Source organism: Venturia canescens, chromosome 4, assembly GCF_019457755.1.
Source record: "Venturia canescens isolate UGA chromosome 4, ASM1945775v1, whole genome shotgun sequence".
NCBI classification, from domain to species: domain Eukaryota; kingdom Metazoa; phylum Arthropoda; class Insecta; order Hymenoptera; family Ichneumonidae; genus Venturia; species Venturia canescens.
In genome coordinates, this window is record NC_057424.1 from 16193923 (window position 1) to 16220602 (window position 26680).

General features: G+C 45.1%; 1 protein-coding gene across 1 annotated transcript in view; it reads right to left on the reverse strand.

The window, feature by feature from the left end:
* LOC122409132 (insulin-like growth factor-binding protein complex acid labile subunit) overlaps positions 1-26680 on the reverse strand; it is a 97137-nt gene that overhangs the window by 41127 nt on the left and 29330 nt on the right. Inside the window, exon 3 of the mRNA XM_043416440.1 lies at positions 1211-1282. Within this exon, the coding sequence (XP_043272375.1) occupies positions 1211-1282 (72 nt within the window). The remainder of the gene's footprint in view (positions 1-1210; positions 1283-26680) is intronic.

The following is a 26680-nucleotide window of genomic DNA, read 5'->3' on the forward strand; positions in this document are numbered from 1 at the left end:
CCCGTGTACCCTCCCCCGAGGACGTCGCCAGCGACCTCGCTTCCAGACTCACCACTCCCTATCAATTTTACCTGCTTCGTGAATCTGACTTTGTTCTGCGACGGTCTGGGCAACGCAAATTTAGGAAGATAGAAAGAGAGCGAGAGAGGGGGGTAAAAGCTTTTGGAAACTTGCAGCAAAGCGAACGACACAGTGCCCCGGTATATTCGTAAATTATGAGACTCAAGGCCGGGATGCTCGGAGCTCGAATATTAGTCGATGGTACATCAGGAAGACGGGGATGCTGGTTGCCCGCGCCCGAGCCTCTCCTTTCCCATCGCTAATTCACTTGACCTCGCCGCACTCATCCCGTAGTTCACTCGAGCTCGAAGGAACTTAGCTGCGGAACACACTGATGTTCCACAATGATCCTCGAAACACAGAGCAGAAGTTTGAGGATCTTTGGCTCGAGAGTGTACATGAAAAGAAAAGAAAAATCGGCCGACGATTTTAAAAATAAACTTGCCTCTGCGTGCTCGTCCTTTCCAACCCTATTTCTGACTTTCGCCTCCGGACCCACGTAGCTTCATGTAGTCGAGTGACAAACTTCGTATAGCAAGAAAGTGTCAGGGTAAATGCGCGGAGTTTGTGGGCCATGCCGTGTGCTACCTCCGCACTGGGCCACTCTCCCAACCAAAAGTATGTTTGTGTACGTCTGCCGGGGCGCAGCCAACTTCAGGTGACAGATGGCCGACAAAGTCGGAATTTTGGCGCAGAATTTGTCAGCTGCTGGTGCAAGTACTCTTGAGAAGGGGGCTCTCGCAACGAGCGGCCAACCCCAGCTGTGGTCTTGGCGCAGCGTGGCACATACTTATACACGCGAATATATGCAAGTGTGGGCCTGTGCGAGTGCCTCTGTTTATGGAAGATGTGTTATGGTTCTTGCGCTACTGCAGCACACGTCTCGTAATTCGAGCTCTCGTCATGGTGCAACAGTAGCGGCTAAAGTATAGCCAAGTTGATGGAAAAACGAACATAACGAGATCGTAATTAAGACGGATCGCCGTTGTCAAGGGACTGACCGAGGGCAATTAGTCACGCACGCGTGCGTCTCGCTCGAATCTAAATTTGGTCCTTTGCTCCTGGCAATTACACGAATCCGATCGAACGGTCAACGCAATTTTACAAAGTTTTTCTTTCCCTTCAAGTATATTCGACATTTATCACTCACCAGAATTGTGCTTGTATTCATTTCGTGATCGCAGTCTTCGGCCAGTACGTTATCGCGACTCGTTCGATGACTCTGTAAAAAAATAGAAGATAAAAGAACGTAAGTTTGTGAACGTAATTAAGGGCTCTCGAGTGCATCTGATGCAGCGATATATATAGAGACTCGCGTTATGACGTGTAAAACAACAAGTTCGAGAGGCCAACAAGGGGGGTCGCAGAGGAAAGGCCTTAATGGACTTTTCAGTAGAGAAAATACGCCGAGATACGTTTCACTGCTGGTGAGAGTAGGTGTGGAATATAAGAAAGCAGCTGTCGCGCGGCGAAGCTGGTCAGAGGGAGTAATCAGACGATGTAGTTTCTCGATTCATTCATTCGATGTTGGATGATTCTCGGTGCTTTTCAACCGGCAGAGTTCGTGGTCATACACGAGATGGGAAGATTGACCGCACTCAAATAACTGCGCGTGTTACTCCCTCACTCGAACGCAATAACGGAATGAGAGAGGAGGAAGGAAGATGAGGATTGAGAGGACGAGGGAAAGAGAATGCGAGAGAGGGAACGTTCGAACCAACAGTTTACTCAACCAGCTTGACTCGTATCTCATTTTCAAAGCTCCACGGCTATGTTTACAGAGATCACAACATACAGAGGAGCATGCACGTTTGCACACTGACACAACCGCTAACGACGAGCAAGCTCATTGAGCTTTCCTCTCGGGTCACTCGGTGCAAACGCGCGGTCTCTTTCTCTGCCTCTCTTTCTCCATTTTGAACAAAACTTTTTTTTTCCTTGCATTCTCGCTGATCCGGAGGACCGAGAGAACTCGATCGACAAATGAACCTACCATTTTATGTCCTCGATCGTTCAAACTCTCGTGGACGTTTGCGTCATATTTTCATCCGCGTTAAAACACGCGTAACCCGGTTTAAATGACACTTCTCAGATGCGCTGGTCGCGGCCGAAGGAATGTGAACGAGATTAAAGCGGAGGCTTTTCGTGTTACAAAATTACTTGACAACGGGCTTTCTGACGTTTTCGATGCGAGATACAACCTTGTTATCGAGCACCGTTACGGACGATTCCGATGCATCTATACGGACGTGCATTCAATATATACCGAAGGTCCGCGTACGTATGTGTAAATCGGAGGACGAACGAAATTCACCCTGCTGGCAAAGCTCCACGACAACGACGATAGCTCGCGCGCGTGTTGGATTTTCTCTCTCGTCAATTAATTTTCCCGTATCTAAACGTCCTCACCAGGGTTCTCGTGAAACGCGCGCGCGGCCCGCGTTAAGCCACGAGAGTTACCTCTCGTGATACGCCCCGGAGAATCCTCTTGATAGCTTCGTTCGTGAATTTGTGATGAGAACTCGTACCGAGAGACAGTGGGACAGGGAGAAAACGACGTTGATTCATTTCATTTCGTTGGTATAAAAAGCCGGTACAATCTCGCCCTGGATAATTCAAACTTTCGATGGAGCTACATTTTATTTGTTTTTTTTTTTTTTTCCCCCATCACGATCGTGCGTTTTTCGCTACGACGGTGATGCTGCGAGCGTAGCCACTGGCTTTCAGATCCAATAAGAGCAGACCGCATTCTCTGGCTATACCGCGCGCACTCTCTGATAGAGTAAAAGTGGAAATGAATTTTCGCCGATGCAGCCGTCCCTCATCTCTCTCTTCATCACTCCTTGCCCTCTCTCTCTCTCTCTCTCTTTTTATCTCGCTCCGATATTCGAATTTGCTCTCTTTCTCTCGGAACATCCGGAAGTCCCATCGTCCTGAGCTTTACGATGAAATTCAAAATTGATATCGACCCCCCTCCTGCTTCCCCCACTACTCGCAGCTTTACGCTTGGATGCTTTCGCTTTTTATCCTTTCTCGATTCTGAAAGAGATATTCCGACGAAATTCTTACAAGTCGAGTCTGGTGCTGCTGCGCGCCTTAACTCTCACTCGCACTACTTTTCGGTAGATATTTCTACTGCTTTTTTTGTGCTGCGTATTATTATTATCCATTTTTCTATCCCCCTTTGCTTCTTTCGAGGATCCGCGCTTCTTCTTTCTCACTCTCTTCAATGCTGAGTTCATTTTTCTATCCCTCCTTCGTTCGGTCCTCTACCATCGGATTTTCCTCTCGTTGATTTTTAAGCGCGTTCCCGCAGGGAAAACCGAGGGAATCTCTTGTTTCGCTTGGACGAAGAGTCTCTGCATAAAGATTCCACGCGGGGGCTCTCTCTCCCTCTCTTTCTCGCTTCTTCTTTAACTCGCGCCATTCTGTGGAGTGGGTTACCCAGAACGGGTTTTTCGAAGCTCGAAATGAAGAACTCGACGCAGAGCGAGTAAAGTAAAGCACTCGAGAATCTTTTCCGTAGTCCAAGCAGCTCCGTAATATACTTTTCATTTCCCTTTCTCTTTGTCTCGCTCTTTTTATTTCCCCTTACTCACTTATTTCTCCGTTTCGAATGTACACACCAAGATTATTTCGACAAATATAATTGCGTTTATAAAGCCGCAAAGAGCTATAATATTAAAAGGTTTCGTCGGTGACGCGGGTACGCTTCGTCGTCCATATTCGTCCATCGCTCAAACATAAATTTCACATTGTTTCGTTAGTTCTTCATTCCACATTGATCAGCAGTGCAGAAACAACATCTTTCATAAACAAAACGGAGAAGCAATGAAAATATGGCAAGTTTACGAAATGTTTGCCCGCGAGTTCACCACCGCTGAGTTCGTGCAGCGGTGGCCGAGTATAAAACTCGTTGTTTACAGAATATAGATGAGGTAAGAGGAAATTGGAGTAAATGCGTTCGGGAATGTGCTGAGGTAAGAGTGTCTTAATCCGAAGTAGAGCGTGAAAAGAGCGCCGCTAATAAAGTGCCTTAAATTCCATTTCATTTAGTGGTGAATGCGGAGAACAACGCTTTGTGTATATATGCCCGAGCGGCTGCGGAGATCTCGAGTGGTTCTGGCTTCACTCGGTTTTCTCCCTTTTTTGGTTGCTGCCGAAAAGCCCACGAGAGCAGCGGCTTTTCTCTCTTTCTCTCAAGCTCCGCGTGTCTAGCTTACCGCGCTCTCACCGTACCTTAATAGGTGTTGTACACTCATACGTATGTAATATACACGTACAGCGAAAGATCATTCGGAACCGGAGACTTGCTCCGTTGTACGTAGTATTTACGGAGACTCAGCAGGGAGCACACACACACACACACACACACAGTCGCACACGCAGCGTTACATGCAGAGCATTTACCTATATAAAGTCATTATGTAATAGAAGGAACCATCGTACATATGTACTCGAGGTATATTCGCTGTGCGATAGCCCCTATCTGTAGAAACCAGAGCAATTCTGGAGGAGGGAAACGGAAAGAGAGGGAGAGAAGGAGAGAAGGAGAGCCCGAGAGGGAGCGAGAAATTCGGTGAGAAGGCAAAGTACGCGTGGCTATAGGCATAGGTCAACACTCGGGATGCTGTGTTGGAACGGGGCAATTAGTTTGGCCGAGGGATGTGGGCCTGGAGGGTCGAGGAACAGGATTCCTTGGTCTTGAGGAGCCATTGTGTGCGTTCGTTGGTCGAGGCATGGAGACGATGAAACGTGGATAGTGTGCGTACTCATATGAGGATGAGAATAAAGAACCGGTCACCGAGATAGTTCTCATTTCGAAGGCAAAGGGACCCGGAAGATGGTAGATAAAGATGTTAGCAGAGTGCTCTCGGGGAGCTGGGAGAAAAAAGAAAAAGCAGGTGAGGATACATGTGGCAAGAGGGACAGAAGAAAAGAGTGGAAGCGAGGAGGGTAGAAGGTCTGAGAGATAGTAGCGAGAGGGAGCTCGAGGTACTGGTGTTATCAGTTGAGGAAAGATGTGGAAAGGGTCAAAGGGTGAGAGGCTGAAACTACCGGACTCTGCGAACTGTACGCAGAGTATATAGTTATGAGTCACGTTGTACTTGTTGGGTGCAGGGGATTGTGGAATAAGACACAGTGAACACTGGTGGTACAAGTGGAAGAGACTTTTAAAAGGTGGGTACATTCTTAGAAGGATTTGTATATGTGTGTCGGAAGATAAATAAAAAGAAAATAAAAAGAAATTTCAAAATTGCTCAGGCGTCCGGTGGAGAAGCCATAATGGGCCTCTTTTTCAGTTGCACGCCCGAGATACGGAGGAGATGCGGTGTGCAAAAGGAGAGAAAAAAATCGCGACAGTGCAAACGTGCGAGGGACGGAGAGAATGTAAAAGGTAATAAAAAAAAAACGGAGGAGGAAAGGATAAAAAAGAAAAGAGCGAAATGTATAAGCGACGAGAAATAGAACGAGGAGTCGGCGGAGTGTGTAGCTGAAGGAGAGTCCCATTCGTGAGACTTGGGTCGAGTTATGATATCGATAACTCTCATGTGCAAACTATCTCTCTCTCTTTCTTGTACACATACACATTTGGCTCGAGCCTGCAGTAAAGCTCGACGGAGGGTTACTCGTGACGCAAGAAAATCATGTTTTCTCCGCATCCCAACAGAGCGAGAGTAAGAGAGAATCAGAGAGAAACGGCTCCTCCGTTTCTGCAACATCCTCGATCTCGGGCGAGCTCCTTCTCTTATTTACAATAAAACTGGGCGAGAGAAGCTTTCTGGAAAATGCCTTCGCAGCTGCATTCCGTTACACTCTCTAAGCCAGAGTGGATAAGAAAACAACCCCTCTTTATCCCATGCAGTGAGAGAAGACATTTTTTTCTTCCTAAATCATCTCCCGAGTGGTTTATTGGATAGAGAGAAACTCCAAAAATGTTCACATGATATTTTCATTTACTCGAGTTCTCTTTACACACACACACACACACACACACACACACACGCGCGCGCGGTTTCATTCATATTTGTTACACGAAAGTTCGTGCCTTTGACATGCCAGCCGCTCGTAAATGTTCTTCGGAATTTGTTCCAGCTGAAATCTGTCATTCAAAGTTTCCAAAGGAAATGCGGGCTCGCGTGTAAACATTCGCATTGAGCCCTTTTGATTTTTCACCCTCGCGTACGTCATTGTGCGAGGGTGCTGGGTGCCCAAGAGGAGCATATCAGGTTTGACCCCCGTGTATTATAATGTCGCAGGTTATTTCCGGATCCAGTATCATCGAGGGGCTTTCCGACCTATCGAAATCCAGGGGTAGACGAAGAGTGCACAAACACAGAGAGCGAGAGGGAGCAGAAAGAGTTGCGATGAAACGCGGCGTACAAAGGGTCAAACGAAATGGCGCGTCAGTGCCAAATCCTTGAACTCTTTCGATTGCAGAATAATTGTAACCCTTTGAGTGCATGAATTTTCAGAAATAATAGAACAAAATGAATGAAATAGGAAGAAACGGAACGCAATAATGATAGGCTGCTTTCTTCCGTGGCGAGGTGATAGAACGAGAGAAAAAAAATGGTATTCTCGCAATTTTCTCGTCCGATCCACCTGCGCGATATTACAGAATCTGACTCACGGACCCATCAAACGTCTTCCGCGCACCAACGTATTAAATAGCAAACGTGTACAAGGAGAAATAACAAAAAAAATGCGATCTGCTTCTCTTCCTCTTCGGCCATATTAATTATCTCACTTTGTGCTTCTCATGTCTTCGCGGAGAGAGAAAGAGAGAGAGAGAGAGAGAGAAGAAAAAAAACGAGCATTCCTATCTGATGTGCAGCGAGCGGTATTGAGCACCAGGGGAACGTGTATGAGAACTGCTACAATTTCTCCTCCAGGTTTAAGGCGCTTCTTGTATCGTAAATACAGCAGCTCGAAACTGATGAAGAAAATGAAAGAAATAAATGCGTGTAAGAAAAACGGGGCTGCTAGCTGCTACGAGCGACTAGAAATTTTCCCTAGTAATTCACATGGTCGTTGCGCTGGGACGCGACGGGAATTCGAGTCGTCTTAATTCGAGGTAATTGCGGATAATTAGAGACGATTCTCCGCACGGAAACTCGTATATATCTGTATCTGTATGTAGTACATGAATTTGAAGAAAAGCATGTAAAGGTTCAAGCTCCTGTCTTCCGCCCTTTAAATCTTCATCGCACGGGAAGAAAAAGCTCAGCATCTCAGCAATAATCTATCGTCCAGCATCCCTCTCCCTCAGCCTCAATATTCTTTTCCTTTTTACTTTCTCTCTTTCCCTTTGTTTTCCTCGTGGCTTTGGCTCACCGTGTCTGCGTGTGTATCGACGACTAGAATCCCGAAAGTGATAAGCATCTCTCTTCTTCTGCTTACCTTAATTAACGCGGTAGAACGACAAAAAAGGAGGCGGCTTGTAACATTAACGTGTACAAAGCGAGAGCAGGAGCCGCGTAGCTCTTATGCAGTATTTACGCGTTTAGATTCCGATCAAATTGATCCCCTTCTCTCTTTTCCCCGCTACCTTTCTTCATCACGCGCCTTCGTTCGGGCCCCAAAAGAAATGAGAAATTGCCGTGTAACTTTCCAGTCAAGAGATAACGTCTATTTTCTTTCACTCCCTTTTTATTATCTGCATGCAATCGGAGCCGACATTTTTTACATGATACATTTCCACGTACCTACCGAAGCGGAGCTCACTGACGAATTAATCCACCGTACGCAATTAATCGTCTCTTGATCGTAATCATCTTACTTCCAAATGAGAGTTGACCAGACCTTTTTTCTTTCTCATATAACATATTGCTATCGCGACGTCGAGGAGAGTAAAAAAAAAACGTTAGAAACTAGACGTTCGCGCCGCGTACAGCTGACCCTGACACCTTACTCGTTCTTTATCTCCTCGCATCGCGTTCAACAAGTAAAGCAACACTATAATGAGGGACGAGTGATACCAAACGAAATTTCCTTCTCCGCCACAGAGGTTACAAATCTTGGTATTTTTTTTCAACATCAAACGTACAAAAAATATTCGGTAGATAATCACGGAGGTTCGAGCTCGAGGTTCGATTAATTACAAAAGTGCTTTATTTGAGCAACAAAATGTATGGATTCTCTCGTAATATTTGTACCGCGAGAGTGGTCTGTAAAGGGCCAGGGAGTAAGTCGCGAAAGGGAGAAAATACACAGTGGCACACACGCGCGCACACGTCCCGTCTGTGTATACATACATGGGCGAGCAATGGATTCGTGGACCGATAAATTATGAGGCCCCGTGGGGCAATTGTAGCCCTCTTGTGCTTGTCTCTCTTTCCCTCTTGTACAAACGCATTCAGAGGGCACACATAAGCCCTGTAGGAACATGAAACAGGAACCGGAGACTGAAATAATTGGTTGGCTTTATCTCCCACAGGCAGCAAAGATTTAAGGCGATATACATGTATGTATGGAGGCGGAGTGAGAAGGGAGGAGCGAGGCTAATTATCGTTCACCGCTGAATTCTCTTTCTGGATCATATGCAGAGGACTCTCTCACACAGAGAGCGAAAACCTGGCGCATCTTTCTCGATCTTAATTCCCACATGCCGGCGGTGAATCAACGATATGCATCATCATTCTTGAAGGCATTCGTGTCCGAATAATGTGCGTGTTGGAAAGAAAAAAAAGGAAAAAAGTGTGTATACGCACATGTTGAAAAGGGAGAAGTTGAGGGAGTGAAAAATCGTGTGCGTAACGAAAGAAAATTTGGGGAGACGTCGGAAGGCCGAGGAAAGAGTATGGGAGTGAATTATTTTCACTACTTTTTTCATCTCGAAGCATCGGCAAGTTGTTCGAGCATCTTGAAAAATGACTGCAGCCCGGCCGGATATTGCGTCACCGGTCATGCACACAACGAACCTTTAAGGTATTCCTTTCGCATGACCGTATTTTTGGTGGTGCAAATTGGGGCGCTGGAAATTTGGACTGATTCCTGATCTCTGAGTATAGTCGCGATTATATAGGAAAAGCTTCTCTGCTTCTGCCATTTTTCCAACTTCTATCGTTAAGGATTCTCTTTTAAGGATTCGGTAAGCCCTTATTTTTATCGTTGCTATTTCGATTCCTTACATTTTTTTCTATCTGTGTGACAGTTTGTATCAGAATTTTAGAATTATTTAGTATGTGAATTATCGAATAGAAATGTGGCGATGATGCTGGACTTCTTCATAAGCTCTCTCGTATAAATTTAACGATTTTTCAAGTTTTCATTCTTCATTAAATGTTCGACAACCTGACCTGAAATTTCACGAGAGTCTATATTCGCATGCACTTTTTACATTACCGTAATTTAAAATCCGTTACTCGTGGAATATTCGGGTTTGTGAAACAACTACCTTAAATTCGTTCCACGACGCGTGCACTCTGTCATGGGATATAATCTTACCTAATTACATTTCATTCGTTTTAAATATTTCAAATATAAATTAATTTTCTTGCGCTTCAGCTATTTTTATTTTCATCGTTATTAATGCAGGAGAGCGAGCAGTGAGTATTTATTGGGTCACCTGAATACTGACCCGGCAATAAGGAAATATTCTCTTTTTGACACTGAAATACCGGCTGCGCGGGGCAATTGAGATCGAAGCTCTGAACCCATGCATACGGAGAATTTCTCATATAGCTAATTTCTGTGGTGTTTCATACACGCGTGTGTGCGCGCATATACGTGAGTGACACGCAACGAAACTTCTTGTCTGCGTGTCAGATAAACGTTCCCTCTTATTTCAGGGCGCCAATGCGCGGGCGTACTCGTCTTATTTCCTCACATCCGTTCGCTTTGGCGTATAAACAGAGCGAGATCCCCTCATATATATAAAACAGGCGCGAAGCGTTATCGCGGCGTATCGCTAGATCGCGTACGAATTACGATCGGACGTCGACGAATATAGGTGGAAAAAGCCGCGCGTATGGGAAACAAATGGTGAAGCACGGGGAACCACGATCGCGTTTCTCGTATAGAGCAGACAAACGAGCTTCGGTTTCTTTCGATTAAGAGTTTAAACAATATTGCGACAACGCGAGGGCGCGCGAGCGAGCGCAGGTGAATGCATTTAATTATTTGTAGCGGGGTGTGCGTGCGTTGGCGCGGAAGAATAAAATAGCGCGAGCCAACTGACCGGGTGACTTTCGTTTTTATTGCTCTTGAATATCGCGGTGAGTCGTGACAGGTGTGCGCGTTGCGAAAAAAAAAATCAAGTTGGACGGAGGATCGGGCGGCACGTGGCGCTGCGTGTACGCGCGTTTCAGCATTTCTTCCGAGCACTCTCGCCATACTCGAAGGGGGACAAATCAATTCTTCTGGGAAAGCGAGCGCACGTTAATATTCGAATGGGGATTAAAGTGAGTGGAAATTTCCGAGTACAACAAGCGCGGTTCATTCGTCCAAGATTTACTTCGGAGCTCTGCGAAGTGCAGCAAAAAAAACAAGCTTCACCGCTGGATCATCCCGTTCTGACACATCAAAGTCAGGCATCGGTTAGTTACAGACGAACGATCGAATTGTTCTCCGGGGAACGCGTGCGTGTGCGTCCACTCCGGGAGCGAGGCTGCGTAGCCGCAGCTCCTCTCTCCCTCTCTCGTCTTTTCTCCCTGCTCCCTGTCAGTGCTGCGTTTCACTTTAATTCGTGCCGAGGCAAATCACATTAGCGACAATTCGGTAATCGCTTTTGTCGGCGACGCATCGACGTTCGTGCCTGGTGCGCGTCCCTTTCCTCTCTCCCTTTATACCCCCACGACGTGTTTCACCGCGTATATTAACGCGTGTGCGTTCCACGTACACGATACGTTGGATTTAGTGTATGCACGGACGATGGTAATGGTTTATAAAGGGGCGCGCGCGCGCGTGCCTCTGACCCCGCGTGTGCAATTTTGCCTTCGATATATGCGCGCCATAGTAGATTCAACTCGCTCTCTTTCTCACTCTGCCATCTCTCTCTCAACCTAAGTTATCGAAGGAACCAAAAGTTTTGCTCTCTTAGGCCCCCTGCAGTATAAACCCACTCTACGTTTTCTCTCCCTTCTACTGCTTCGAGGGTCGATCGAGCGAGGAAGCCGTACCGTATATACTAACACAGAGCCTATGCACATATATATATATATTTATATACGAGGTCATCCACGCCGACTTTTCGATCGCATGCCAATAAATTCGTCTCGGGTTCCGTGAGGACCGACATATATCCTCCGAACTCTCGTTTCAAACACCCTCCGCGCATACCGTACGAACAAACACACACTCGCGTGCACCGCACCGGAGCAGGCTTCGTTCAAACACCTATACTTTTTGGCTTTCATGCTTGCTGCACTATTTCACCTCTTGCTCCTGAAAAACGGTCACGTGGCAGACGTGATACGCGCGGTCCAATATCTGCTCCGTCGACGCGGGAGAGTAGAACGGCTGAGCTCCTCTATACGGAGGCCACATATTATACGCCAGGCTATTTACGGTGGCGAAGAGTTTGGGTGAAGAAAAAAGCAGGCTGGTTGACGCGAGTATGAAAAGCGAGGTGCAATATACTTTAGAAAATTTAGATGTGACGGGCGCGGGGGAGCTTTTCAAGATTAGATAAAAAGGAGACAAGAGCGTGAGCGATGAGATTGAACTGTGCATGCTGCACGCGAGTCCGGATCGTCGACTTCGTTACGTGGCTTTTCTTGTCTTTTCCCGTAAGCTGAAACGAAAAATTTTCTTCCCGCCGCGCGGCGGGGCCTCCGAGCTGTGCTCAGAGACACTCATTTTCACGAGTATATACAAGTCCTGGAATAGGGAGCAAGATTTAAGGTCCCCTGGAGCGCGCACGACGAGATGCCCCGTCATCTAAGTACACGCGTACATTCGTGTATACATTTGCTTGACGTTTGTGTGTGCCTGCGTGCGTATTGTACCGAGGATATAAGCTTCTGATAGTGAAAGCGGCCGAGAGCCGCAATATGACGGGCAGAAAGCTCGAGAGGGGTTTCGGGGACGAGGCAACGGAGAATGGACGCGCGATGACGACGACGAGGACGAGGCAGCGTTATAGGATGCCTCAGAACGGCCAGTTATATGTATATACGAACCTCGACCTTTTCGCACCCCCCCGTTCGTTCATCCTTCAGGGAAGGAAAAGAGAAGGTGAAATAGCTTCGCGAAGAGAGCAGGGAAAACGTTATCGGCTTTGACGAAAGCCAGGAAGACATTACGACAAGGGAGAGAAAAAGCCATAGACTCCCGCGGCAGCATAGTCGCCTCCTTCACCGAGCAGCATATCAGCCTACACAACGCGCACCATCTTCTACCGTCTTCTCCATTTTCTGGTCGTCTCTCACCACACACTTTTCCAAGTCGCACCTACGCTTCGAACTTGTTCCTGCCCCGAGCTCCGTCATGTTAATGTCTCTTGGTCGAGCTCCTTTTTCTCGAAAAGCTTCCTACCTCGTGGCTCACTCGCGCGCAGCAAAGCCAACATTTTATATTTTATACAGCGCGCGCGTACAGCGATAAATGAAATATTCTCTATTGCAGTTTATGCGCTTGTCTCTAGAAATCTGAGGGGCTGCGTAATAATGTAGCCTGTGGGAGCGGTTAGCGCTTTGTTATATACTCGAAAGCTCGAGCAAAGTGCTGCTCGTTGAAACAGCGCGAGCAGCAGGGTTCAAACTCGCTTCAAAATGATTCCGTGACAAACGGGAGCCGCTCTCTACCAACTTTCTCTCAAGATTATCTTTAAACGATTCTAACCACCCTGGAAATGATCCTCTTAACCTAAAAATTTACCCAATTCATCGTGAAATATCGTTTAGAGCGTCGCTGCGGGTTCATCATACTTTTATACAGAAGCAAGAAAGTATAACGTTTAGCCTAGTCAAAATACAGGAATGGAGCAACTCTCAAGCAGAAATCTGAAAACTCGATCTAAGGCTAACATATGATGACGCTGAATGTACATTTTTTGCGATTAACCCCCGGCAACATCGAATAAATATAAGGGTTGAAAGTTTAGAACGCGTATATAACTCGATAAATGTTGACTCGATTGGAAAAGTACTTGCTTACCAACGTTTTCGGACGTCAAAAATATGTGGGGAAACACACCAGTAATTTGCAGTGATTGAAAAATTAACGAGAAAATAGCAAAAAAAAAACATTGAGCTTGGGGTGAAAACCGTCAAATTTCGATGGCTCGAAAACTTATGAAATTTGTAGATAACTCGGGTTCTTTCGATTCCACACGCTTCAGGAAGGTTTAATCAAACTTTTCAGTAAAATTACATTTTTTATTTATTATAGAAGTGTGGAAAAAGTGCGATTGAATATTGAAAAAACAAAAAAGAATGTACACCATTCGATTCAGCGTCAACCTTAGATCGAGATTTCAAATTTCTGCTCGAAAGCTGCTTCATTCTTGCATTTCGACTGGACTAGTTGCTGCAAGAGCAAGAGGATCTCGCACGGATATACACATGCGCGTTGAAGATCGAGCGCGGGGCGCTGCTTCGTTGTACGTTCTCTCCGGAAGCAGATGGGAGAATTGATTGGCTTGAGTGAGTGAGTAAGTGAACGAGAGTGAAGATCACCCTCGCATTTGTTCCACATGCGGAGCATCGCATCGCATGTACGCGCGAGTCTCTGTGTCCGTACGTGGGTGCTGGTTTGTTGGTGTGAACGAGAGCAGAGTTTCGGTGTTGCTGTCTGGCAGACGAGTTTGTAACGTGTAAAACGATGCGGGTCTACAAAGGGCCCTAAATTCGTGTTCTCGCTGGGGCGATTTGGCGCGCGATATTGAACGCGCACGGAGGTACGATTCACGTGATGCCCCATTGAGCGTTTCTCTCCCGCGTGCCTCTTATTTAAAGGGTCATTATTGAGAGCTACGACTGCATGGGCTATTATTTGCTACTAATAACCGGTGAACGGTTGCGTCATTGGAGGACAAAGCGGGCGAGAAAGGCAGCAGCAGGGTGCCGCCGCTGCTGGCCCATGAAAGGGGTTGTTGTAAATTCGCAAAAGTTACTTTCTCGTTTAAAGGAGAGGAATGAGACCGTACGGAGAGCAGCGAGCGAGGTAAAGCGAGTAACAGAGGCATTTGCCGCTGGTGTGGATGAAAGATTTTTGAGATATGCCGCGGTGAATTCAACGAGGGAACGAACACACACGCGCGCACCCTATTCGGAGTTGCGCACACCCGGCGCAAGAGGACAAACGCGCGCGACGAAGCGTACATATATCGGCGTCGCCGGCAAACAAAAAGATACGCGAATAAAACAACTTTACGCGGCGAGTTCCGGTACGCCTCGTACCCTAACTGTTTTTGGTTTTGGATAAATGCTTGCCGCGCCTTCGTGTGCGCGTTTGTCCGTGTGTCCTTGTCCGTGTGTCACCGCGAACTGGATAAAAGTCTACCCTCCGCGAACAAGCACCGAGGGTTGGGATAACGATCTTGAAGAGGGCGCACGAGGCTGCTTTTCTCCTCGCTTCCCCATAAAAAACATTATTTTCCTCGTTATCGTACTCTCTCTCTCTCTCAAATGCTTGTTTTATTTTCACAATGATTCGCGTTGATGAGTTTTGGTCAAAGTTTTTTTCGGGAGCATCGAATACCGAATAATATAGCAATTAAAAGACACTTTGCTTTCAAGCCTCAAGACGTAATCCGGTTTACCATTTTTTTCTCGAATAAACGACCCCGGACGAGCACGAGATCACGCGCGCCCGCAGGATTTGAGAGACGCTCGATTGCGATGTTATTCTCGACTCACGCTCGATCCCCGGTAACGGCTGTCCTGTGGATTATTTTGTACCGATGCCAACTCGCAAGGATGATACGGGTATCGATTTGACGGGGAGCGGTAACGAGATCCTGGCGCTGTCTTGACCGGGCATCCGACCACGTCGCGCTCTTCGCCTTCAGTGCGGTCGCAGTAATGAAAGGTTATCGATGCCGCCGATTTGGGTATCTTAAGCGATGCTCGAATGCCGATCGCTCCCCTCAAATTTTCTCGATATTTCTCTCCCTACGCGTCACCGGAATATCGACTATTTCTTTGACAAAGGAATCGAGTTCCGACAACTAGCGGCAAGAGTCTGGTTTGCAAAGAGTATTTTAAAACATCCCAGACTGATTATATGACGTTCTCAATTCTCCCAATTGATATTCCTCCACTTCCTCCATTCCGAGGATATTCGTATTAAAATTATTTATTTTCCTGCATTACAAAAACCCTGCAGTTTCGTGCGCTAAATTATCCAAACAAAAACACCGGGGCATCTCGCGACGGCGGGCCACCAAAAATAAGTATTTTCATCACCATCGGAGATTCCCGTATCGAAATGATTAAACTCTGATCGAAAATGGCTATTTCACGAGCATTTTTCAATATCGATTTTGATGCCTTTTTTATAATTCTACCTGCCCCGAATATTCTACGCGTGCGTACTATTTCTCTACATCCTGCTGTCAAATGAGCGTTCTCATTCGAGTGATATTTAGCCAAAATGGTCAACAGCTGAATTCCATGGTAATAGGATTTCTCGGATGCGCGAAATTTCTAATATCGCTTCGATTCCGATTTCCCGTTTCACCAAACAATAATATAGAAATAACTCTTATCTCGAGCCCTCGCTGCACGCTCAATGTAACAGTACGACGTCGAGATTTCGCCGAAGCGAATTTCGTGCCGGTATACACCGCGTATCGATTTCTTAGTTAGCTGGGTGATTAATGACGCTAAACATATATACCTGTCGCACAGACATTTATAGTAACGTCGTATATCAAAGCGCATTTATATACACGTGTATACATAACATGACGTCAAATTGCAAGTCACTTGTGTCCCATGGATGATGAATGTTCCTGGCGACCATAATATTGGGAATGCCGTCGAACGCAATGATTTTTTTGTTCGTTTTTATTGAACCAAGAAACGTGGCGATACAGATGGAGCGCATTGATTTTAATGTCGCGTGTCTCTGGCAACGAAATGGAAATGCTGTTTTTTTTTTTATTTTATTTTATTTTATTTTATTTTATTTTATTTTTTATTTTTTTTAAAAGATAGAAATTTCAGTGAAAATACACGTGGAGAATAAAAAGAATGTTAGTCGTGGTGAAATATCCATCGCGAATATGAAGAAGGGGAGCGAGAGGAGGGGAAGATTGAAGTCAGAATTGCGCTCCGCATGTGCACACAATCAATATAAACATGCATAACGTAGACGTTGCGAAAGGCAAACTCGCAGAGTAGAAGAAATATCCCATATTTTGTTCATAAAACATGCGATAAAGGTGGTGTAAATTAAATCTTCATTGCGGTCCATCAGTCATTGCGTTCGTTTTCTCTTGCTTTATCCCTTCGTTGAGAATAAATTGCAAAAGGAATGTCGTAAGTACACGCACGCACGATGTTGTTTTCATCAATCGCTCCACATTTTTTATTCCAAATTCCCGGCGTACAAAAGCAAGCAAGCGCATTGAGCGATTCATTAAATGCTTAATAACCATCGTGGTGTCTGCGAGCAAAAAATCTGCCCGTTGTTACGCAGCGAATGGAAAAAACAAAAACGAAAAAAAAAAAAAAAACCCCCCAATTCATGAATTTTTCGATATTTATGCAAGAGCGCCGCAGAAATATATGAATTCAGTCTGGCATTAATGATGTTTACCTGTTTCGCTCTCGTTGTTATGTGTGCGTATCATATTCACCTCGTATCAATCCAGCATAAGGCGCGCAATATCACTGCCCCTCGAACAATATTGTAGAACGGGTGGAATATGAAATATCGTATTAATGATCTATTAATTTCCGAAGGTGTGTACCAGTCTGTGAGTCTTCGTGCGCATCCACGTACGCTAAAGTATTTAGCATACGTGCATGAATATCTGTTACGGGACACGCTTAACAGAAGCAGCTTCAGAAAAGAGGGCGAGAGAGAGGCGCTCTCTCGAGCGGTCATTATCCATCGTGACTCGGCTGTCATTCACTTGACACGCGACGCCGGCCACGGCATTTTATTCCCTCTATAAATATATCCATGCATAAAAGATATTATCCCATTGTAAAATGCGCTCCAGATCTTATTCGCGTATATATACATATCCGCCGCGTGTGTTTCTGTGCACACGAGTAGCACATTTGCGGGGAGAGCATAAAATCTCATTGTCGCAAGAGGACCCATGCCACAGTAGTCGAGCATTATAGTATCACACGTGAAAGAGCTTCGACATAAATGTGTGTGTGTGTGTGTGCGCGCGCGCGCGCGTTCGTGTGCGTGTGGGTCCCTCACACCTTATGAATCGGAGCAGGACCACTTGTACGTGAAAATCTACCGTGCGGAATTGACATTCGAGAGCTTTCAATCGTGGCGAATCTCGTATATAGTTGGGGCGCTTCGTAATAATCGTCATCGATAAATAGTGGCTATAAATATATGTGCGGGGCGTGGCGAACATGGGGCCGAGCAGCGATCAAATCGGCCGGGTATCCCGCTCGGGAAGTATGACCAATAAAGGAAAAATTGTATTATATTTTTTGGGGTTAAATATTCGACTTTTACCAGAATGATTATGGGCATTTGGAAGTTCGAACGATGAGTCGTTAGGCTCGGACTATGTGTGGGTCGAAAATTCAACGAGTCGTCATTCTTATAGAAATTAATTGATTTATTGGAGTTGTGTGAGGAAATGTGGTAGTCGAGAATCATGATGAAAATAATCGTATCGGTAGTGCGCGTTTTGAGTTTAAATTAATTGGAAAATCGAAAGGGCTCGCCAATAAGTGTTTCGGGTATAAATAGTGCTGCCCTTTTTGGCTCCAGGCCGCATTCGGATGCTCCTAGGTCCATGTACGTACACCACGTTTGCATGTATTAGTAGATACGTGCTAAAGTGTACGGGAAAGCACGTATAGGGGTAGCAATGTGTGGTCGATCTAACAATGAACAGGATTCACGAGCATCTGGTTTGGTTTCCGCGTCCCGGAAATTGAGGAATCGTACGGAAAATAAGTTTGAGCAACATCTGTCCCCACGCGGAGAGAGAATGAGATATTTTCTAACAGGAATATCCTACGATAGGAACTCCCTCTCGTTGGAGAGCGCGTCTATAATCAGGAGCACAAAACTCCTGCTATGGAGGCTTACAAAAGCTTAATCTCCTGGCGCAATCATAACGATTAATTTCCCTTTTTTTTTTTTCTATTCCCAATGAATTGAATGTTTCTGTTGCAACGTTATTCATAAAACTTTTGAGTCTTATTTTATACGGCGGCGGGGAGAAGAAAGAAATAAATTTCGGCACGTCCGTTGAATAGTTGAGGCGAGTACGTTGTGCGTGGGAGGGGTTTGGTAAAAATTCGATAGTACGAGGCGTTTTCAACGTTGCTATCGTGTGCTTTTTTTTTCGCAAACGCGACGAATATGGATTAAAAAAGTTCTATAGCTCGAAAGTCGATGTGTGATTGAGTGCTTTTGTCATGCATTGAAATCGAAAAATGACATGAAGCTTTCAAAGCAAAAAACGACTCTCCATACCCGCGCGTTTTTTTTTTTTTTTTTTTATAAACAATACAATTTCATATTTCAAAAGCAATTTACATGCTAATCGAGCACGTATTCACGAATACTCGGTGCGCTTTGTTCTCGTAAAATAAGCGCGCATCTTTCATCCTCAACTATAATCAACCAACGAAATTGTCCTTCGTAATGTAAGCGATGGAGTATAAAAAAAAAAAAAAAAATAATAATAAAAAAATATGAAAACAGAAGACGTAAACGCATAGCTTTTTTGTGTGTTAAAGTATTTACGTGTATGTATTAGCTCCAGAATAAAATGTATCGACGGCTCAACTTTTGTACTGAGCTGGGGCGCGTCATCGGTGAATTTACGATTCGATACACCGAGTCGCATCGTTCGACGACGAGGCTCGCAGTTGCTCTCTCTCCCTTTCCCTCTCTTTCTCTCCCGCTGTCTCTTCCTCCTGGTCCGTAAAGTTCGTGTATTTTAGATTTTAACAGCCTGATACATATACACGTACGTATAAACTAGAGGCTTTTTCGGAAGAGCGAGCATCTGCTGTAGTAACGCGCGGGAGCGTCAGAAACGTTCGACTTCCGGTTGCAGTTACTTAGGCCAAAAATCTTGATAACTGCGGTCAACGTTTCGACGTGCGCTCTTTCTAACGATGCATCTCATTGAAATATTGAATTTTTATTCCATAAAAACTTCGTGGAACGCAATAAAAGCGAGTAGAATTACGACGGCTTGGATGAGACTGAAAAAACAATAAAATTTACCGAAAATTCCGATTCGAAATGTTCTTTCGTAAAAGCAATCATTTCTGTCTCTCACGATTAGTCTTGTGTCACGAAAAAGCCGTTAAATTATCAAAACTCCGTTTAATTCCGCATCCGAATGCCCGGATGAGTCGAGGGCGCCAATATCCTCGGATTTCTTGCATATGCGAACAAGCGGGCATTGAATCGAGGGACGTTGCTCGGGAAGTGCGCAACGTCATCGAACTTCCGGGCGGTGGGGTGCCTTTTTTTCCTATGCAAGAAGGAGAGAAACGGCGCACGCTTCGGCACGCGAGCCGCTCCATCGGAATACGTTAGTTGGAGGGTGGCTCGTAAGAAGGCGAGAGAATTGAAAGAATGATAGGCGAGCAGCGAGAGGGTTCAAGAGGGAATGAGGAAAACGAGAAGGGCGCGCGGTGAAATATTCCGGAGCGCGACGACAGCTGGCAAAGGCAGTTGCAAGTGTGTGTACACGAGAGAGCAGGGAAAGTGAGAGAGGTGGAAATGAAGAGGAGGAAGAAAAAAGCAAAGGCCGCGCACGAGCCGAAACAAAGTCGGAAGAATTATCGAATTCTGGAGGAGAAACAAGGGAAAGAAAGAGCCATAGGCGGGGGTGGGGCGCGGCGGGACGAGCTTTCAGGGAGCCTCTAATAAAGCAGGTTTTCACGCAGGACACGCGACCGTAATGTATGGGAACATTTGGAGTATCTGCGCTAACACTACTTTTCACGTACAACCTCTCGATTAGTTCAATTAATCACAAGGTTGCGTGCACCTAACACCGCTTAGACAAACAATCGATGCCCTGGGGAGAATTTCGCGTTGAGATACATCGGGAGAAGGGAAAGAGCGTGAGGGAAAGGGAAATATGAAGGGAATTGGTGTTACGTAGCGGGTGTAAAAACGGGCGGAAAGTCTCGCGATGAAGAACGTATCGAAGATAGAGAACAGCTGCAACTGCAGTTGTTCAATGGCACGGGAGGAAGGGCGAATAATAATGTATCTCTCTCCTTTTCTCTCCCTCGTAACGGAGCGTTCTCTCGAGTATGATTTCACTGCTGGGGTAGATTTCGAGGGGTTGAGAGAACATTACACCGTTATAATCTAGCACGTGTGTAGCATGTATCTAATGATTGAATATATCCGCGTAATCGATGACTCAGCTCGAACGTCAAAATAAACCTGAGCCAATACATATATTTTATGAATTTATTTTCTTTCAGCTCAAGCATCTGCTTCCGAAAAGGCTTCTGGGGCCACTTTTTATCTCACTCGATAAATTCTCACCCTCTTAAAACTGTTTATTCGCCACTTCTCTTCTCCGTTGCTCGGTAGAAACCTCGCAGAATTCAATGCGAAAGAGGGGGAAAGAGCACTGAACTGTGGCAAGAAAAAAATCGGTCAGAATAATAAACGCACGCGCGCGCGCGTAGCCCGGACCCGACATTCAATTTCGATTAATTATAGAAACTTTTTGATTCCCGCGCGGAACAAAAGGAAAATCCGATAGCTATAAGCCCGGAGCTTTTTCACTACGGAACAATGGCGCCCCGACAAAGTTTGCGAACAATTTTCCACTCGGTCTACATACACCGGCGTACAAAAAAGAGAGAGAGAGAGAGAGAGAGAGAGAAAACGTCGACTCATTGCCCAATTTTCTGCGTCTTATTAAACTCGCTCACATTGTCCTCGCTGTATATTTTATCAATTATTTTCTGTTCCGAGCGCCTGCAGCGCGATTCGCAACTCCCTTGGCGTCGGTGCCCTCGTCCGCTTTCCCTCCTTCGTGCCCCGGCTGTTCATCGTCGAACAGTGAAACGCGCGGAGCGAAACGGGAATGGAAAAGTAAGTTCGATCAACTGGGCTATTAACCCGAGCTCGAGAGCCCTGGAGAGTTCTCGTTTCGAAAAAAACCCCTAACAATCATGTGACGGCGAGCATGGAATCGCATTCGCTGCTGCAGTCGCTCTCCGCTGACAGGAAAAAGGTAGAAAGAGAGAAAGAAAAAGAGTGAAAATGAGAGAGCAAGCAGCTGAAAGCACGATGAAATTTTCGTTTCCGTCCGCATCGAACTCGAAGCTTGAGTTTTTCTGTCGAACGAAAATGGAATTGTCCTGCTCGCACGAGCGAATTACTAATTAATTGGAAAGAGAAGAGTGCATTGTTGATATCGAGTGGTACAGTCTGGAAACTGAGAATGCGAGAGAGCGAGAGAGAGACGAGGACAGAGTGCGGGAGGAGTTTTGACGTCGTTTTGACCCACGTGTGCGACATCGACACAACAAGCCTGGTACACGTCGCGGTGTCATATACCCGAAAAGTTACACAGGATTTAGGGTCGATTTTCCCCGAGGAGGATGGGGGCCTACGATGAAATGACAGAGGGTGCGAGAAGCGTTTGAGGATAGCCGGTTCGAGAGCTGCGGCATATTACCGTACTACCGTAGCCCATTCCCCGCTATATTTGCACCATCGAGATATACGATCGTCATGAGCGGTTATAAACCTCCCCTTTCGAGTAGCCACCCCCTCTGCGGAGCAGGGATAAATCGTGGGAGAGCCAAGAGTGAGCTCGGACAGACCTCGGTGTAATCGGCTTTGGATACGAGAGCCCCGTGCAGCAGAGCACACACGCCGCCCCCCTCCGTGCGAAACTTTCAACAGCCAAGGCGAACGATCAACATGGCGTTGGGAAGGAAACACCTGACACTGACCAAACGATAAGGACCTTAAGATTTATACTTATAATTTCGTCATCGTCTGCTCTCTCCACCCCGGAGATATGAAAAATCCATTAGCGCGAGCTTTCCGTAATTGCCTCCGCGTGTGACGAACGTTTGAAATTTTCACACACTTCCGCCATGTTAAAAAAGCTGATACGAAAGTTACCTCGTGACAGAGGATTCATGACACGCTGCGGTTCCTCTCAGAATCATTTCTCTAAGAAACTATTTTTACGCGTATAAAGTCGATCTCCGAAGGTATATTCAGTCGAAGGGGACTTGAAATTACAGTTGCTCGTATAATACTTGATAAGCCTTTGCACGATGCAGAGGAATGCGGTGCTCGAGGCTGCACGCGTTCACCTCCTAGAACTGAAGCGCATCGATCGATAAACTACGAATTCCACTCTGCTGGCGTTTCAATTATTCTCCAAAATTAAGATACCAAATATAGACTTGAGCTCTCAAATTCAAGTTGACGACAGCTTATCAAACTTCCTGCTGTCTCGTCCTCCCCCCGCCTCGCCGCTCGACAAATCGTTTCCTATCCATCAACAGGAGCCGAAATGGAGAACGTCGACTCTCGTCGGTAAGTAAATTGACATTTGACATATATCCTTAGTCACATAAAATCGTGATAAAACACCAAGAAACAATCTCTCGACATAAGAATCCCATGAGAAATATCGAGCCTACTGAAAATGAAAGATGAATAAAGAAACCGAGGGCGGGAGGAGAAGAGAGATGAAAGAGGAGGAAGAGCGCACACCGGCTTGCTGCATGAACAGAGCTCGGCAGGGTCTGAAGCTCGCTGAGGATATATATAATAATATAGATATTAGGATGCTTAAACTCTGAAGAGAGAAGTCGACGAGAGGAAGAGCTGAGGCATATCGATCGTTCGCAACGCCAACTTATATTACTTCTCATTCCAACTCAGCTGTTGTGATCTCACAGAAAAATCATTGAGCCAATTTATATCTGTATATATTTAAACTCACTTCCCTGTCGCAAGAAATACTGTTTTTAATGCAAGTGTCATATTAATAAAAACTTTATTTTGAAGTTAGAAAAATAGGTAACTTTTTCAAGATTTTCGTACTTCCAGAGAGAGAGAGAGAGAGAGAGAGAATTAAGGGAAACTGAAAAATCTAATCGATACAACTTTTCATTACTTTACGAAAATGGATTTTTTTTATTCGGTCTTGAAGACCGATCCACAGCAGTCTTATTTTCCTATAATAACTCTCCCTTAAGAAAGTTGAGGCTGTACAGTCATTTTTTTACCCAAAAGTTATGACCTGTACCTTTCAAAAGTTAGGCCAGTTTACAGTTTGGCAATGTTGCATACACTTTAAAGAAAAGTTGGGGAAAAAAAGACGAAAAACTGGTGAAAGCTCAATCGAAAACACGAACGGTGGCGATCCTAGCCTCAAAAAACTGCACGGGAAACAGATTATTATTAATATAATCTCAGTAAATCTCCTAATAAATCTGAAAAAATTGACATTGTTCAGCAAGCCTTGCTCATGTTGCCCAAAAAATTTCATATTTTTAGCATCATTTTTAACGGAGATATCACTGAATGTGTCTTGACTTCCATAAGATTACATGTTATTTGGCCCAAATTGTTATTGATTTTTCTCAGCAACGACGCTCCTAAACTGTCTGAAAATTTAACTGATTTTTTTTTACACTTCACTTTATAAGATGCAATCGGTTTAAAAGCGATGACATCATTTTCATTCTAATGCCTCAACTTCCTTAAAGAATGATACGCTAACGATCTAAAGTTTATTGTAAATCATGGACTTTTTTTCTGTGAATGATTCGACGAAAGGGAACCACTGGTTCTTTGGCTTAAGATTTCGAAACTTGAATTTCTATTGAATTTTAACCCGTACGATGTGGATCGAAGAGATGTAGCAATCATCTCAAATCTACCGGACAAAATAATTGGCTTTCGGCGAAGGTCTGCGATTACGCGATATCTCTTGGTCGATTCGGAAGCAAATCGTTTTCTCCTGAGGACAGGCAGTCCCTTGGAACAACGTAGTATATACGATCTCCGTATATATTTTTATGCCCCGGAGGGATTGGTGTGATGAAGCGAATTTTATCGTCGTCTTCAATGGGTATCGAGCGCGCGGTTGGAATTAAGCGAAAGGGAGACTTGTGCGAATTTTTTTGCCTTCCGGTTTATGTATGGCGATGCGTATATAAATTAACCCTTTGAAAATGATGTACCAGGAAAGCCCTCAGGCTCGTTCGACATTCGTCTTTTTGTTCTAGGATGATTGATCGCTTCCACCATCTCGTGGAGCTCGAGAGCGTATTATTAATTCCAGTATGATAAAGTGTTCTGCTCTCGCGAATATCGAGCAGTTTTATTCCTCACGTATATATATTTATATATATCTCGATCACTTTGAGCTTGTGTATTTTATCATTTATCTTTTTCCATGAGGATCATCGTCGCCAGGTTCTTGGACCGAAAGTCAAAAGATAAAGAAAATTTAATGTGGCTTTGACTCGAATTATCCGCTGGAAAAGTGAGCTGCACGCAGACGAATAACGTGCTGCTGCTCTCGCGTGTGTTTTGAGAAACACAAGTCAAACTGATTTTCACCTCACAAATATATCGATGTAGATCGTGAATGTTTTTTGTTAATGGGGTCCGAATCGTCCAATCATTCGATGGATATCTCACTCAGGCACAATTGTGTCGAAATGTCTGATTCATCTCCACGTTTGATGACTCGAGTATATCGAATTCGAGAACAGTTTCTCTCCCTCGTCAACAGGGGAATTGTATTAATCGAGAGAGAGAGAGAGAGGGAAACGTGTCCGGCGTAGGACAATTTTCGATGTGCGGTACACGAGGATGGAAACATGGCGATAATCCCGATACAATTCGCACGGGCAAGAGAGACAATGGGAAATCAGGCGACGATGCGTTTGAAATGGAGCCACTCTCTCCTCGTCCCGCGTATTAGCGACGTCCAACGCATTCCGAGGGAGAAAGAGAGGCTCGCGCAGTGGAATGAAGGGAATTGTTGAGGATTTGACGCAGAATGCAACACCCTGCTCCGACATCGAAACATTGGCATATGTATGCGTGCAGATATGACGTAGGAAGGGCCGTTGGTTACCCTCGAGACCTTGCCAATTCGATTTTCCATACACTCCGTACGAGAGACGTCGTCCTTCCCCTTTCTTCCTCTCTTTTGCTAGCGAGCTTAATTCCTCATGGGCAGATAATTCATATCCGCGTTAATCCTGTCACACGAATGGCTACACGCTCGTCTCACTCGCTGCTTCGTTTCTAACTCTCTGCGTCTCGGTAAACCCAATTTGTCACGTGACTGTATATTCCGCCTCAAATCGATTTGTCATTCATTATTAATTTGCGGCAGCTCTCGGCTCTCCTTTCATCGGAGATCAGAATTCAAGACGTCTTTTTAATTTCCACCTTCACGGCTACGATAGTAATTGGATTTTTACTTGACTCGATTATATTCACACTTTATTCAAGCATCATCCTCCCAGACATTAGTCATTTAACGGAAAAAACAATATCCAATCAAGAATTGTCACTCAATAAAAAATTTCACGAATCTTTCACGACGTTTTTCGTCTCTCGATGCTCTCTCGCGTCGCGGACCGCGGTTCCCTTACAGAAATAAAAACGATGAAATATAGAGAAAAGGAAAAGATATGTCAATACCTGCCATATAAACTCCACTTCCTTCCCGCTCAATTAAACTACAAAAACGCAAAAAAAAAAGCATCTCGTGGAAGAATCCGTGAGTCGAAAGAGCCGGGGTGTGGGACGATACGCAGAGAAAGAGGATGATGAAAGGTTTTGTTGACGCGAATAGGGCCCGAAGTTGTGCTTGAGCGAGTGTAGTTGAAGCAGCAGGAAACGAAAGGAAGAAGAAACATGGATATTATAAAGAGAGAGAGAGAGAGAGAGAGAGAGAGGGAAAAAAAGAAAGAAAGACAATATTTGAAGGGAGAACGAACAGCAGCGAGTATTCGGGAAGGTTTTCCAAGAGGGGAAACATTCGTCGAGCCGGATGATGATGATGATAATGCTTATGACGACGACGATGATGATCGTGATGATGATGGAGATGGCGACGAAGAGAGCAGAAAGAATGGTTCGTCGGGCTGGTGAAAAATGTGTTGTTATTATCTTATACAATTTTTCTTTCTCTCTCTTTCTCTGCTGAGGGAATGACAGCACTACACCGCAGTACAAATACGACATAAAAAGGAGGTAATTGCGACGCCTCGTTGATTGTTCTGGAGCCAGAGTAAATGGATTCATTGATTTTCGAAGAGAGTATTGAAAAGTTTTTGATCTTCAACAGATATGATATTTGAAAGTGAATTATTTGATTGAGTTCGCTCATAAAATCACTCGTTTCATGGCACATCCGAAGCTCGAACTTATTCCATTGTACGAAAGCGATGAAATTCTCGAATGTCTTGCAGCTCACTCGTCCAACCTTCGTTAACGTTTCTTATTCCTCATCTCGCGAGACATTTTCCTT